The sequence below is a fragment of the Entelurus aequoreus genome, linkage group LG09, assembly GCF_033978785.1.
Source record: "Entelurus aequoreus isolate RoL-2023_Sb linkage group LG09, RoL_Eaeq_v1.1, whole genome shotgun sequence".
NCBI classification, from domain to species: domain Eukaryota; kingdom Metazoa; phylum Chordata; class Actinopteri; order Syngnathiformes; family Syngnathidae; genus Entelurus; species Entelurus aequoreus.
In genome coordinates this window covers 68,016,071-68,030,388 of record NC_084739.1, presented here as the reverse complement: position 1 = coordinate 68,030,388, position 14,318 = coordinate 68,016,071, and the positions used below count along the sequence as shown (strand labels likewise).

The window sequence follows — 14,318 nt, the reverse complement described above, 5'->3', positions numbered from 1 at the left end:
ATTAAAATCGATTATAAAAATAGTTGCCGATTAATTTAGTCATCGATTCGTTGGATCTATGCTATGCGCATGCGCAGAGGCTTTTTTTTTATTTTTTATTTTTTTAAATAAACCTTTATTTATAAACTGCAACATGTACAAACAGCTGAGAAACAATAATCAAAATACGTATGGTGCCAGTATGCTGGGTTTTTTTCAATAAAATACTGGAAAGGACAGAAATGTAGTTGGTCTCTTTTATCCGATTATTAATCGATTAATCGAAGTAATAATCGACAGATTAATCGATTATCAAATTAATCGTTAGTTGCAGCCCTACTGTGAAGTGAAACACCATTGCAGGTGACTACCTCTTGAAGCTCATGGAGAGAATGCCAAGAGTGTGCAAAGCAGTAATCAGAGCCAAAGGGTGGCTATTTTGAAGAAACTAGAATATAAAGCCCGTTTTCGGTTATTTCACCTTTTTTTTTTTTGTTAAGTACATAACTCCACATGTGTTCATTGCAGTGAACATGAATCTCCCCAATGAGGACCATCCATCCATTTTTACCACTTGTCCCTTTCGGGGTCGCGGGGGGTGCTGGAGCCTATCTCAGCTGCATTCGGGCGGAAGGCAGGGTACGCCCTGGACAAGTCGCCACCTCATCGGAAGCCGGAGTACCTGGAGGGAACCCACGCAGTCACGGGGGGGAACCAATAAATATAAATCTAAGGCTAAAACAACAATAACAAAAAAAGGTAGCAATAACAAAGTTAAAGTAGCAATGATTGTCACACACACACACACTAGGTGTGGCGAAATAATTCTCTGCATTTGACCCATCCCCTTGAGGGGAGCAGTGAGCAGCAGCGGTGGCCGCGCCCAGGAATCATTTTTTGGTGATTTAACCCCCAATTCCAACCCTTGATGCTGAGTGCCAAGCAGGGAGGTAATGGCTCCCATTTTTATAGTCTTTGGTATGACTCGGCCGGGGGTTTGAACTCACAACCTACCCATGTCAGGGCGGACACTCTAAATAATGCGTGCTGCTTCAAATATTGGACCCAAAGTGTCAGCGCGCAGCTCTTCTCACTTGCACAATCCACGTCATTGAGGCAGCCAAACAATGGGGATATATTCCAAGTAGGGGAGGGTCCGTGGTTAAGAAAACGCAGCAAAACGTCCACCCTTGCTGGCCGTGTCCACGCCGTCAGGCTGCTTGTTCTGGGAACTCGCCAAGAAAAAAGGAAGCTTGGAGTCCAAGCGAAGGGGGAAACTGTGGGGCCTCCCTCTCATCCGCGAGACCTCTCAGCCAGGCTTAAGCCAGTCATTCGGTTCTGATTCGGCCCGGTCCTCTCCTTCCTGTTGTGTGGCAGAGTCAGGGCGTCTTAGAGAGGGAGGGATTGAAGGCGACGGGAGGACCAGCAGGGACTCTGGAGCACAACAAACCCACCTCCTGGGCTGGCTTTAACGGGACTCTTCTGGTCCGCCTCGCTTTCCCCGAGCCTGTCGTGTCGCACAGGGCTATAAATAAGGCCTCTTCCCCCAGAAAAGGACTAGGATAGGGACGTGGCTCCCAGTAACATTCCCGCCTGTAACTGTTTACAATATTCCAGAGCTGACCGCCAGTAGCAACACCGACTATGACACAATCCAATAAAACACTCAGCAATGTGATACTGCTCATTTCATGCCGGGGGTCACTTTTAGGTCGTGGTGGTGGTGTCAGTGAGGGCCGATTACACAGCCTCTCAGCAGTAATGGCATCCAACTCAACAATGCAGCCTCCACTAAGTACCTACTGTATGTGTGACCACACTACGGTGGTCCCGTAACCTCTACCAAAATGTATTTACATACTTTTCTAAATAAAGGGGAGCACAAAAAATTGAATTATTGTCTTATTTAAACAGAAAATCTTAGTGTACTGTATATATATATCGTTCAAAAGTTTGGGGTCACCCAAACAATTTTGTGGAATAGCCTTCATTTCTAAGAACAAGAATAGACTGTCGAGTTTCAGATGAAAGTTCTCTTTTTCTGGCCATTTTGAGCGTTTAATTGACCCCACTAATGTGATGCTCCAGAAACTCAATCTGCTCAAAGGAAGGTCAGTTTTGTAGCTTCTGTAACGAGCTAGACTGTTTTCAGATGTGTGAACATGATTGCACAAGGGTTTTCTAATCATCAATTAGCCTTCTGAGCCAATGAGCAAACACATTGTACCATTAGAACACTGGAGTGATAGTTGCTGGAAATGGGCCTCTATACACCTATGTAGATATTGCACCAAAAACCAGACATTTGCAGCTAGAATAGTCATTTACCACATTAGCAATGTATAGAGTGTATTTCTTTAAAGTTAAGACTAGTTTAAAGTTATCTTCATTGAAAAGTACAGTGCTTTTCCTTCAAAAATAAGGACATTTCAATGTGACCCCAAACTTTTGAACGGTAGTGTATATACAAATCCCGTTTCCATATGAGTTGGGAAATTGAGTTAGATGTAAATATATACGGAATACAATGATTTGCAAATCATTTTCAACCCATATTCAGTTGAATATGCTACAAAGACAACATATTTGAAGTTGGGAAAGGTGGCAATAAATACTGATAAAGTTGAGGAATGCTCATCAAAGACTTATTTGGAACATCCCACAGGTGAACAAGCAAATTGGGAACAGGTGGGTGCCATGATTGGGTACAAAAGTAGATTCCATGAAATGCTCAGTCGTTCACAAACAAGGACGGGGCGAGGGTCACCACTTTGTCGACAAATGCCTGAGCAAATTGTTGAACAGTTTAAGAAAAACCTTTCTCAACCAGCTATTGCAAGGAATTAAGTAACACCATAGATGTTACTATAGTTAAAATAATTCAAATGAAAAAATAAATTAAACACATTTATTCAAGAGATGTGTTCCAATACCCCTCAGTAATAGTCAGGTAACACCTTTTATTTATTTATACGATTCTCTTGTGGTTCATTTTACCATTTTTTTAATTGAAATCTAGGGGTATGCTGACAAAAAAAAGGCCCAATGGCCCACACCAAAAATATTAAAACCAATATTTTCATGGACAAGGAAGCCTAACAAGGTAACCAAGAGATGAGAAACAAATTGGATGATAGATAATTATTTTTAGTGTATTTTACAGCTGATTTAAGACATGGGTCAAAACCGACCCGTTAACATAAGAGATGGTAATAGAAAGCTAACACAAGAGGAAGGTTAAAAAATGTGTCTCCTCAGTTCCCAAATGTTTACTGAGTGTTGTTAAAGGGAAAGGCCATGTAACACAGTGGTGAACATGCCCTTTCCCAACTACTTTGGCACGTGTTGCAGCCATGAAATTCTAAGTTAATGATTATTTGCAAAAAAAAAATAAAGTTTATGAGTTTGAACATCAAATATGTTGTCTTTGTAGTGCGTTCAATTGAATATGACTTGAAAAGGATTTGCAAATCATTGTGTTCCGTTTATATTTACATCTAACACAATTTCCCAACTCATATGGAAACGGGGTTTGTAATTTAGTCCTTCAATAAAATAGTGAACATACTAGACAACTTGTCTTTTAGTAGTAAGTAAACAAACAAAGACTCCTAATTAGTCTGCTGACGTATGCAGTAACATATTGTGTCATTTATACACCTATTATTTTCTACACATTATGAGGGACAAACTGTAAAAAATGATATTTAATGCACTTGTTCATTTACTGTTAATATCTGCTTATTTTCTGTTTTAACATGTTCTATCAAAATATTGGTATGGAGACTAGGCTAACCGAAAGTGATCAGATGAAGGTGTTTCCATGCTTATTTAGAGCCAAACTATGTGATAAATCGGACTAATTTAGTGCATGGACACGTGCAGAGTGTAACACTCTTTAGCAAGGGAGATGTTGTTTTTCTCTGTATTCAAAATAAAGTACACATCTTTTCTTTAACGTCCTCTCATTTCCTGAGTACGTGCTCACCGTCCTCAGCCAGCGTCTGTTAGATGTTGAAGGAGGCCTCGTCGTACATACCAAGCCACGATGTGTCACACGCTTCCCGCAGTAAACACTCTCGTTTGTTTCGATGCTGACAAGTGGGAATTATCTTCACACATCTCATTCACATTCATGGCTGAGGTCTCAACCTCCAGTCATCCTCTCATGCACATGTGACTAGGGTTGCAAAATTCCGGGAATATTGAAAGTTGGAAACTTTCCATGGGAGTTAATGGGAAATTAACGGGAATAAACATTGAATGCAACATGCTAGATCTTGCAGCATGATTGTTAGCTAAAACAACCTGATTTCATGCAAATTCAGTAGAATTTCAACCCTGCACTGTGCATTCCTCCATCACATGCCCAGATAATTCCCAGCATGCTACACACTACAGCAGGGCTATTGAGGCCACACTAGTATTTGAGCCCAAGGACTTCATCCAGTCAGGTAAGTGTTGATGATATTACTGGGGTAAATATATTTGATCTATGGTATTTAAGTGTAATAGAGGTGTAATTGCTGGTTACTGTATGACTGTAGACTACTCCAGCAGACTGCCATTAAAGCTAGCTAGCTCTTCCTGTATTTGTTAAATTATTTTGGGGCCAATATCTCTAGCTAGCTAGGTTTATGTACCACCACGGTCTCATAATGAACCGAAAATATGTCTCCGTTAGCCGTGATGCTAATTTTCTCTATGTTAAATCCCATTCATATATGCTAACAACGTTAGCGATCCGAATTGAACTTTTTTGTGATCTGTAAAGTTCAACTAGCAAATACTAAATCAAAACATGCAGTTTCCTCTGCTAGCCATTCTGTTGTCATACAAGAATGTAGCTTATAGTTTGATTTAGCATGCTGATTGACTGTTCATTTATTCATCTAGCCTATTTTTATTCATTTGTTCATCAGTCAAATATTTTTAAAAGACTACTCCACTTGTTTAGCTGACTATTTATATCTGTGTGTGGCACTGCATTAGTCTTTGACAAGCTTCTCATCTTATTCTACAGAATAAGATGGACGGTGTCCAACTTTGAATAATCCAAAAATGGACAAAATTTCCAAACTTCCCGAGCTTAAATTCCGGTGGTAAATTTTCAGAAAATTTACCACCAGAATTTGAGCTCGGGAAGTTTGGAAATTTTGACAATTTTTTTGATTATTCAAAGTTGGACACCGGTGTCCAACTTTGAATAATCCAAAAATGGTCAATATTTCCAAACTTCCCGAGCTTAACTTCCCGTGGTAAATTTCTAGAAAGTTTCCGGAAATTTATCGGAAACTTTACACCTCTTTGCAACCTTAACTGTGTCACATGTCACAAACTTCCCGAGCTTAACTTCCCGTGGTAAATTTCCGGAAAGTTTCCTGAAATTTACCGGAAACTTTCCACCCCTTTGCAACCCTAACCGTGTCAAAAGTGTAGGGTTGCAAAGGGGTGGAAACTTTCCGGAAACTTTCCGGAAATGTACCACTTAATCTTAAATTAAGCTCGGGAAGTTTGTGACATGTGACACAGTTAGGGTTGCAAAGGGGTGGAAAGTTTCCGGTAAATTTCCGGAAACTTTCCGGAAATTTACCACAGGAAGTTAAGCTCGGGAAGTTTGTGACATGTGACAGTTAGGGTTTCAAAGGGGTGGAAAGTTTCCGGTAAATTTCCGTAAACTCTCCAGAAATTTACCACGGGAAGTTAAGCTCGGGAAGTTTGGAAATATTGACCATTTTTGGATTATTCAAAGTTGGACAGCATCCATGGGAATTAATGGGGAATTAACGGGAATTAATAAAAATTAACAGGGAATTTTGGGGTTATTTATACTAACCATCATATACAGACATAAATATAAACATTTAGCGCATATCATTATGTCAAGATAATGGCACTAGCATTCACTTCATTTAAGAATATTTTTCAACATATTGAGCAAAAAGGTCTGTTTTTTTTCTACCAAGAAAAGTGCACTTGTTATTAGTGTGAATATACTTATTTTAAGCTATTTTTGGGTTCATTGAGGTTAGCTAATTTTACTTGTTTTGGAAAGTCTTGACAAGCCGAATTTTTTTGTTCTATTGGCAGATAATTTTGCTTGCCGTATTTTTCGGACTATAAGTCGACTATAAGTCGACTATAAGTGCGACTTATACTCAGGAGCGACTTATGTGTGAAATTATTAACACATTAGCGTAAAATATCAAATAATACTATTTATCTCATTCACGTAAGAGAGTAGACGTATAAGATTTCCGTGTTTCCCACACATTCATTTATTTGTGGCGGCCCGCCACGAAAGAATTAATTATTATTTTTTTTGTCCTGTCCAGCTTCTCAGGCAAATCATATAGTTGATGTAGATGCCCATATCGGCTGTTCAGATTTACTTTACTTTACAAAAGAGAAGTGTAGGATCAAGATTTTTGGAGCTCTTTGTTCAGTGGATCAGATGTTTGATGAAGCTTTGTGTCTATCTACCACCACTACTGTTTTCTGTTTATTTGTTACTGACTGTGGCAGGACACCTCTGCCTCTGTTTCACTTTATGTTGCTGGTAAATAATATGGTTGTAGTAGTAGGCTAAGGTTAAATTATTTAGTATGCACTAATTAAAGGGGCAGAGCTTTAAGAGACATTTTAGCTTTTATATTTTTATAAGATATATTTTTTGTAAGAACCACAATTAATAAATATATTTCAGTGAATAACTTATTGTTCAAATCTGTATATAAATATGTACATAAAGTGTTGTAATTATATTATAAAATGGATGGATGGATGGATGGACGTTTAAAACAAAACTGTTATTATTAATTAGTAAGTACACATTTTTTTAGCCTTTTTAGAGAAAATCATATCATTGTAGTAAATTATGAAAATTACTTGATGATGTCATAGTGACCACGCCCATAGCCACGCCCCCACCCCCACAGGTATCTTGGCAGTTTATGGTAAACACTGGATTTCATGGGATTTAGCGATTAGGAGTGACAGATTGATTGGTAAACTTATAGCATGTTCTATATGTTGTAGTTATTTGAATGACTCTTACCATAATATGTTACGTTAACATACCAGTTGGTTATTTATGCCTCATATAACGTACACTTATTCAGCCTGTTTTTCACTATTATTTAGACATTTTAAATTGCCTTTCAAATGTCTATACTTGGTGTTGGCTTTTATCAAATACATTTCCCCAAAAAATGCGACTTACACTCCAGTGCGACTTGTATATGTTTTTTTCCTTCTTTATTATGCATTTTCGGCCGGTGCGACTTATACTCCGAAAAATACGGTAGTTCAAATAAAATACCCCTAATTTCTGTATTTTTTTTTTCTTGTTTTTGAACACTGACTTTTTGCAGTGTAGACACAGTACTATCTGATAATGAAGCTGCCGGCACAATCAAACATGACCTGATTGCCTTCAGCACATACAATTAAGCCCTTTTTCGCTCCTTTATGAGGAGATTTTGATGAGATTGACAGAAGCCATGAAGAAACGTTGCGATGTGGCGGCGGTAGGGACAACGAGGCGTTCAAGTAAACCACCTTGTTAATGCAATGGCACATGTCTGCTGGTGTGTGTGTGTGTGTGTGTGTGTGTGTGTGTGTGTGTGTGCGTGTGTTTGTGTGAGTTTGCAGCGACCGGCTCAGACAGCTGGCGTCGTCCTCGCCCATGCAGGTTCAGTAGCGAGCTGTCACTTCCAGCGCGATGGATGGCCTATAAATAACTGCGGTGCGAGCGTACAAACACGGCAGTCGATGCTGCGTTTAAACAGATGTTGCCGAGCCAAAAAGGAAGGTGGCGTCGGATCAAGCCCAACATAAGACGTGGAAGCTGGAAATGTAAAGTGATGGGCTTCGCTTGATTTGGTCTCGACTTTATCCGATGTTGATACTTCGTGCAGTGTTCACCAAAGTGATCATTTTATTGTATTTTGAGTAATATCTCAGGCATCTCGGAGGCGGGTTTGGGCTCGTTATTTCTTCAAACTAAAGTGAGGGACTCGCACTTTCAGCTTACGTGCGAGAACTCATCTTTCTCTGCAATGAACCGCAGCTCCCCCAGCACAGGCAGCACTCGTGCAGGCCCACACAACACCATGAAACCATTACCGTATTTTTCAGACTATAAGGCGCACTTAAAATCCTTTCATTTTCTCAAAAATCGACGGTGCGCCTTATAACCCGGTGCGCCTAATGTACAGGATCATTCTGGTTGCACTTACTGACCTCGAAGCTATTTTATTTGGAACATGGTGTAATGATAAGTGTGACCAGTAGATGGCAGTCACACACAAGATATACGTGTAGACTGCAATACGATGGCAGTCACACATAAGAGATACGTGTATCTCTTATGTGTATATTATGTGTGACTGCCATCATATTGCAGTCTACACGTATCTCTTATGTGTGACTGCCATCATATTGCAGTCTACATGTATCTCCTATGTGTGACTGCCATCATATTGCAGTCTACACGTATCTCTTATGTGTGACTGCCATCATATTGCAGTCTACATGTATCTCCTATGTGTGACTGCCATCATATTGCAGTCTACACAGGGGTGCAAATTAACACTCGCCAGTCGCCATTTGCGAGCTATTTTTAGCTTTGGCGAGTAAAATATTTGCCTAACTTGCCACGCTGGCAAGTTGAAAAAGTGAGGTTCACAACAGCAATAATGCAGCGCTTACCGGTACCTAAAGCAACACGGAGATCATTATTTTACCAAGCACATATTTGTTGTGATGTCACGTTCGACGTTCCGTAGACTAGTTGCTAAGAGACGGCAGTTAGCTAGCCTAGTAGTTAGCTTAGAGCGCGCACTACAGGGATATCTCTCATTTTTTGTAGCAAGCAGTTCACGGTCAATCAGACTTGCATATTACTTTTATTTTATTGAATGCAGATATTTTTTAATGTTTAAATGTAAAAAAATTAATGTAAATATCCAGACAATGTTGAAAAATATTTAACTATTTCTTTATTCTTTGTAGCAATCAATGCACTGTAAAACTTGTATATTACTTAAATTTTATTGAATACAGATCTTTTAAAATCTTATCTGCACTGCATCATGCGTCCTGCTTCTAGTTTCATAGGATAGTAAAAAAAAGAATCTATATACTCTATATACTATACTGTGGCCCCTGGTTGGTTGTAGAATTGGTTTTAATGTGACGTGAACACTTCTACATGGCGGAATACAATGGTAAAGGAAATAGTTTGTTTTGGCATTTGGCGAGTAAAAAATATGGTTGGCGAGTATGTTTTTTCACCTACTAGCCACTTGGCGAGTTGGTCAAAAAGTTAGTTTGCACCCCTGAGTCTACATGTATCTCCTATGTGCTATTTTATTTGGAACATGGTGTAATGATAAGTGTGACCAGTAGATGGCAGTCACACACAAGATATACGTGTAGACTGCAATACGATGGCAGTCACACATAAGAGATACGTGTAGACTGCGATATGATGGCAGTCACACATAAGAGATGTGTATAGACTGCACTATGATGGCGACTGCCATCATATTGCAGTCTACACGTATATCTTGTGTGTGACTGCCATCTACTGGTCACACTTATCATTACACCATGTTCCAAATAAAATAGCACATAGGAGATACATGTGGACTGCAATATGATGGCAGTCACACATAAGAGATATGTGTAGACTGCAATATGATGGCAGTCACACATAAGAGATACGTGTAGACTGCAATATGATGGCAGTCACACATAAGAGATACGTGTAGACTGCAAAATGATGGCAGTAACACATAGGAGATACATGTAGACTGCAATATGATGGCAGTCACACATAAGAGATACGTGTAGACTGCAATATGATGGCAGTAACACATAAGAGATACGTGCAGACTGCAATATGATGGCAGTCACACATAAGAGATACGTGTAGACTGCAATTTGATGGCAGTCACACATAGGAGATACATGTAGACTGCAATATGATGGCAGTCACACATAAGAGATACGTGCAGACTGCAATATGATGGCAGTCACATATAATATATGTGTGTAGACTGCAATATTTATGGCAGTCACACATAATATATACATGTAGACTGCAATATGATGGCAGTCACACATAAGAGATGCGTGTAGACTGCAATATGATGGCAGTCACACATAAGACATACGTGTAGACTGCAATATGATGGCAGTCACACATAATATATACGTGTAGACTGCAATATGAAGGCAGTCACACATAAGAGATATGTGTAGACTGTACTATGATGGCAGTCACACATAGGAGATACATGTAGACTGCAATATGATGGCAGTCACACATAAGAGATACGTGTAGACTGCAATATGATGGCAGTAACACATAAGAGATACGTGCAGACTGCAATTTGATGGCAGTCACACATAAGAGATACGTGTAGACTGCAATATGATGGCAGTCACACATAAGAGATACGTGTAGACTGCAATATGATGGCAGTAACACATAAGAGACACGTGCACACTGCAATTTGATGGCAGTCACACATAAGAGATATGTGTAGACTGCAATATGACTCAAGTAAACAACACCAACATGTTATATGTTCCATTGAAAATATAGAATATTACACACGGCGCTCAAAAATCAATCAAAATGTTTTAGTAGGACTTTGGTAAGCTATGAAGCCACACCGCTTGATGGATTGTACTGTGCTTCAACATTGGAGTATTATTATGGTGTGTGTATAAGGTAAGACATATTATTTGGCATTTTGTTTCACAATATTATGCAAAAGCAACTTTTCTTACCTTTTGGCACCTGCTGATGTGTATTTGGGATCTGCATAAGTCCTGAAAATTTGAAAATAAGCTTCTTCTTTTTCTCTATTTTCTTGTTATGTGACATTCATCCTCCGCTGTTGCCATTTCTAATATAAAGTAGTGCAAAGTTCTTACTTATATCTGTCAGTAAACTCGCCATGAAAGCACTAAAACATACCGGTGTAGTGAGTTTACATTATTCACCCAAGGAACTTTAGTTATTACAGAGTTCCGGTCGGACGATTTTTCACGGGACACATTTCCGGTGTTGTTGTTTACGGATGAGGAGATGCTGCTCCGTTATTGATTGAAGTATAGTCGGAATCTTTTGACACTTGTTCCACTCCCGTCCTTGCACGCTACACCGCTACGACAAAGATGACGGGGAGAAGACGTTGTCGAAGTGGAGGCACGTAAATAAGACCCGCCCACAAAACGGCGCATCCTAAAGCGACTGTCAGAGTTTGTTGATCTAGTGATGCAGGCAGACAGTATAATTATAATGGGGGATTTTAATATCCACATGAATACCCCATCATTTGAGGTGCTTACTTTGAGGTCTGTCACACCACTACCTCTCTATCTGGCTGTTATCTATTCGCCCCGCGGGCCCTATTAGGACTTTATCAGGGATAATGCCGAGTTTGTTGTTTGAAGTAAAGTCTGAATGTCATTAAAACAGTTAGCGCCATCTTTTGACACTTCTTCCACCCCCGTCCTTGCACGCTACACCGCTACGACAAAGATGACGGGGAGAAGACGCTGTCGAAGTGGAGGCACGTATGTAAGACCCGCCCACAAAACGGCGCATCCTAAAGCGACTGTCAGAGTTTGTTGATCTAGTGATGCAGGCAGACAGTATAATTATAATGGGGGATTTTAATATCCACATGAATACCCCATCATTTGAGGTGCTTACTATGAGGTCGGTACCTCGCTAGTCACCTGTGCTACAATAATGGGGGTGTGTGGAGAGATTTTAGTCAATATTGTATCTGCTATACAAGTTGTACACGGACTACTCTAAAGTATATGTCATTTTACCTTCTGTATCATTCTGCCTTGACAAGATGGACGTGATGGAAAGGTTGAGGGCTGCACTCACCATGCACGCCATCCTCCGGGAGGTCGACGTCCAGCATGAGGTCATCATCGTCCTGGGGTCCTGGGGGGTGCAGGTTGTTCAGGGTGTCCTGGGAATCATAAACAAACAAAATAGAAGGCTCATTGCAGGACAATTATTGGGCTTCAAAATATTTATGTACAAAGTATATCTTTTGCAGCCTCCGTTTTTAGCGTCACAGTTTAGCATCAAACTGATGATTTGCATTCAGGTATTTGGCGTGTCGTATATTTAGTAATATTTCTAATTCTGTTTTTTTGATCTGGTGTGTTTGTGGCCCACTAGAGGGAGCCATTGTACCACCAGTGGCACTCACACCACATTTTGAGAAGCAAGTCAACTATTTTATGGGTTCTTAACCGTTTTGATCTCGGGTCCCAAGTTTTCGTTAATCACAAACATTACTATCAAGGCTTAGGTCAGGCTGATTACGAAAACAAATACAATAAAAAATAATAAAAAAATAAATTAGCATTATATATGTATACAGTATATATATCTGTTTGTATTCTTTTATTTTATTTCTGATTATTATTATTAATAATGTATTATTATTTCTTTTCTTTTTTTTAAATCTTTTTTCTTCATTTAATTGATGTATTTGTAAATACTAATTTGTTTCTCTGCTGTTTCTTTCTTTTTTTGTGGGGGGGGTGGTATGGTTGGGATATAAACAAAAAAATATATTTTGAAATTTAGGGCAGACAACAGATATATGATGTAATGGATAGAATGTCTGATGCTGCATGTCAATAAAAAGAAAATGAAAAAAATTAATTAAAATATATTAACACAATTACACAGTGCTAAAATAAATACATTCTAACTAAATGTATAATAATAAATAATAACAATGTATATGTTTCTTAAATAAATTGTCAATCAAATTTAAGTGCACCACTTTAGTCATAATTTTTGCGCTCAAAAAACTTCTCTATGACTTATGTTTTTAGATATATTCACTACTGCCACAAGTGGTGGAAAAGTGTATTACAACTGCATACCACAGCTGGTATTTTTTGGCAGTGCTGTAGGGGGCGCTGGCGGCCCAACAATTGGTTAAGAAACAATGCACTAGTTCACCTTCAGTAAAGAAATTATAAAAAACAAAATAAAAAAACGTGTAGAATAACAACTACTTCCAGATAATTATTTCGTTGCCACATTCCCAAAATATACTCATCTGTAATATATAGATGAGTATATTTTAGTATAGTATATAAATGACGAAAAATATTGACATACAATTAATAAAAAATAAAAATAAAATATATTAACACACAATTACACATTGCTAAAATAAATACATTCTAACTAAATTTATAATAATAAATAACAATATATATGTTTCTTAAATAAATTGTCAATCAAATGTAAGTGCACCACTTTGGTCATAATTTTTGCGCTCAAAAAACTTCTCTATGACTTCTGGTTTTAGATATCATCATTACTGCCACAGGTGGTGGAGAAGTGTATTACAACTGCGTACCACAGCTGGTATTTTTTGGCAGTGCTGTAGGGGGCGCTGGTGGCCCAACAATTGGTTAAGAAACAATGCACTAGTTCACCTTCAGTAAAAAAATACATTAAAAAAACGTCTAGACTCTAGACGTTTTTTTAATTAACTGTTAATTAATTAACAGGGGTCCCCAAACTACGGCCCGCCAGCGTCCCCGCGTAAAGTCCCAAGTATTAAAAAAAATTTTAAAAAATTTTTTTTATTTTTTTTTTATCTGTCTTTTCTTATCCACTTTGTACCGCTTGCTACTCACGGTGTCTCCTATCCGCCCAGGCAAATCATATAAATCATATAAAAATGTATTTTCTCATCGATAACGTGACATCATCGCGCGCGCGGAAAGTGCACTATATATATATATATATATAAATATATATATATATATATATATATGTATATATATATGTATATATATATATATATATATATATATATATATATATATATATATATATATATATATATATATATATATAAACAACTTCTTCCAGATAATTATTCAGTTGCCAAGTGCCTGAAAGGTGTAAAATATGACATTAGACTAAGACAAACTTTATTGATCCACAAGGGGAATTGTTAACAAAATAATAATAATAAAAAAATAATAAAATAAATATAATGTATATTATAATTAGTTTTTATTTTTTTAAACTTTGACTAACTTTATTAAGTGATTAAAAAAAAAAAAGCAAGAAAGGTTGAGAATAATACCAAGAATAAAGTAAAATGAAGGAACCACTCTTTCAGGCGCATCAAAGAAAAATTGAAAAATATATATATATATATTATACATTATATTTATTTTATTATTATGGCATTGATTATGGAGTGGATTAACAAATGCTTGCCATGTATGTGTCTTAGACTTAGACAAACTTTAAT

General features: G+C 38.0%; 1 protein-coding gene across 9 annotated transcripts in view; it reads right to left on the bottom strand.

Moving 5' to 3' along the window:
• Window positions 1–14,318, bottom strand: part of ccser2a (coiled-coil serine-rich protein 2a) — a 120,829-nt gene that overhangs the window by 72,962 nt on the left and 33,549 nt on the right. For all 9 annotated transcript variants that reach the window (XM_062059245.1, XM_062059244.1, XM_062059248.1 and 6 more), the window contains one exon: window positions 11,900–11,987. In XM_062059245.1, the coding sequence (XP_061915229.1) occupies window positions 11,900–11,987 (88 nt within the window). The remainder of the gene's footprint in view (window positions 1–11,899; window positions 11,988–14,318) is intronic.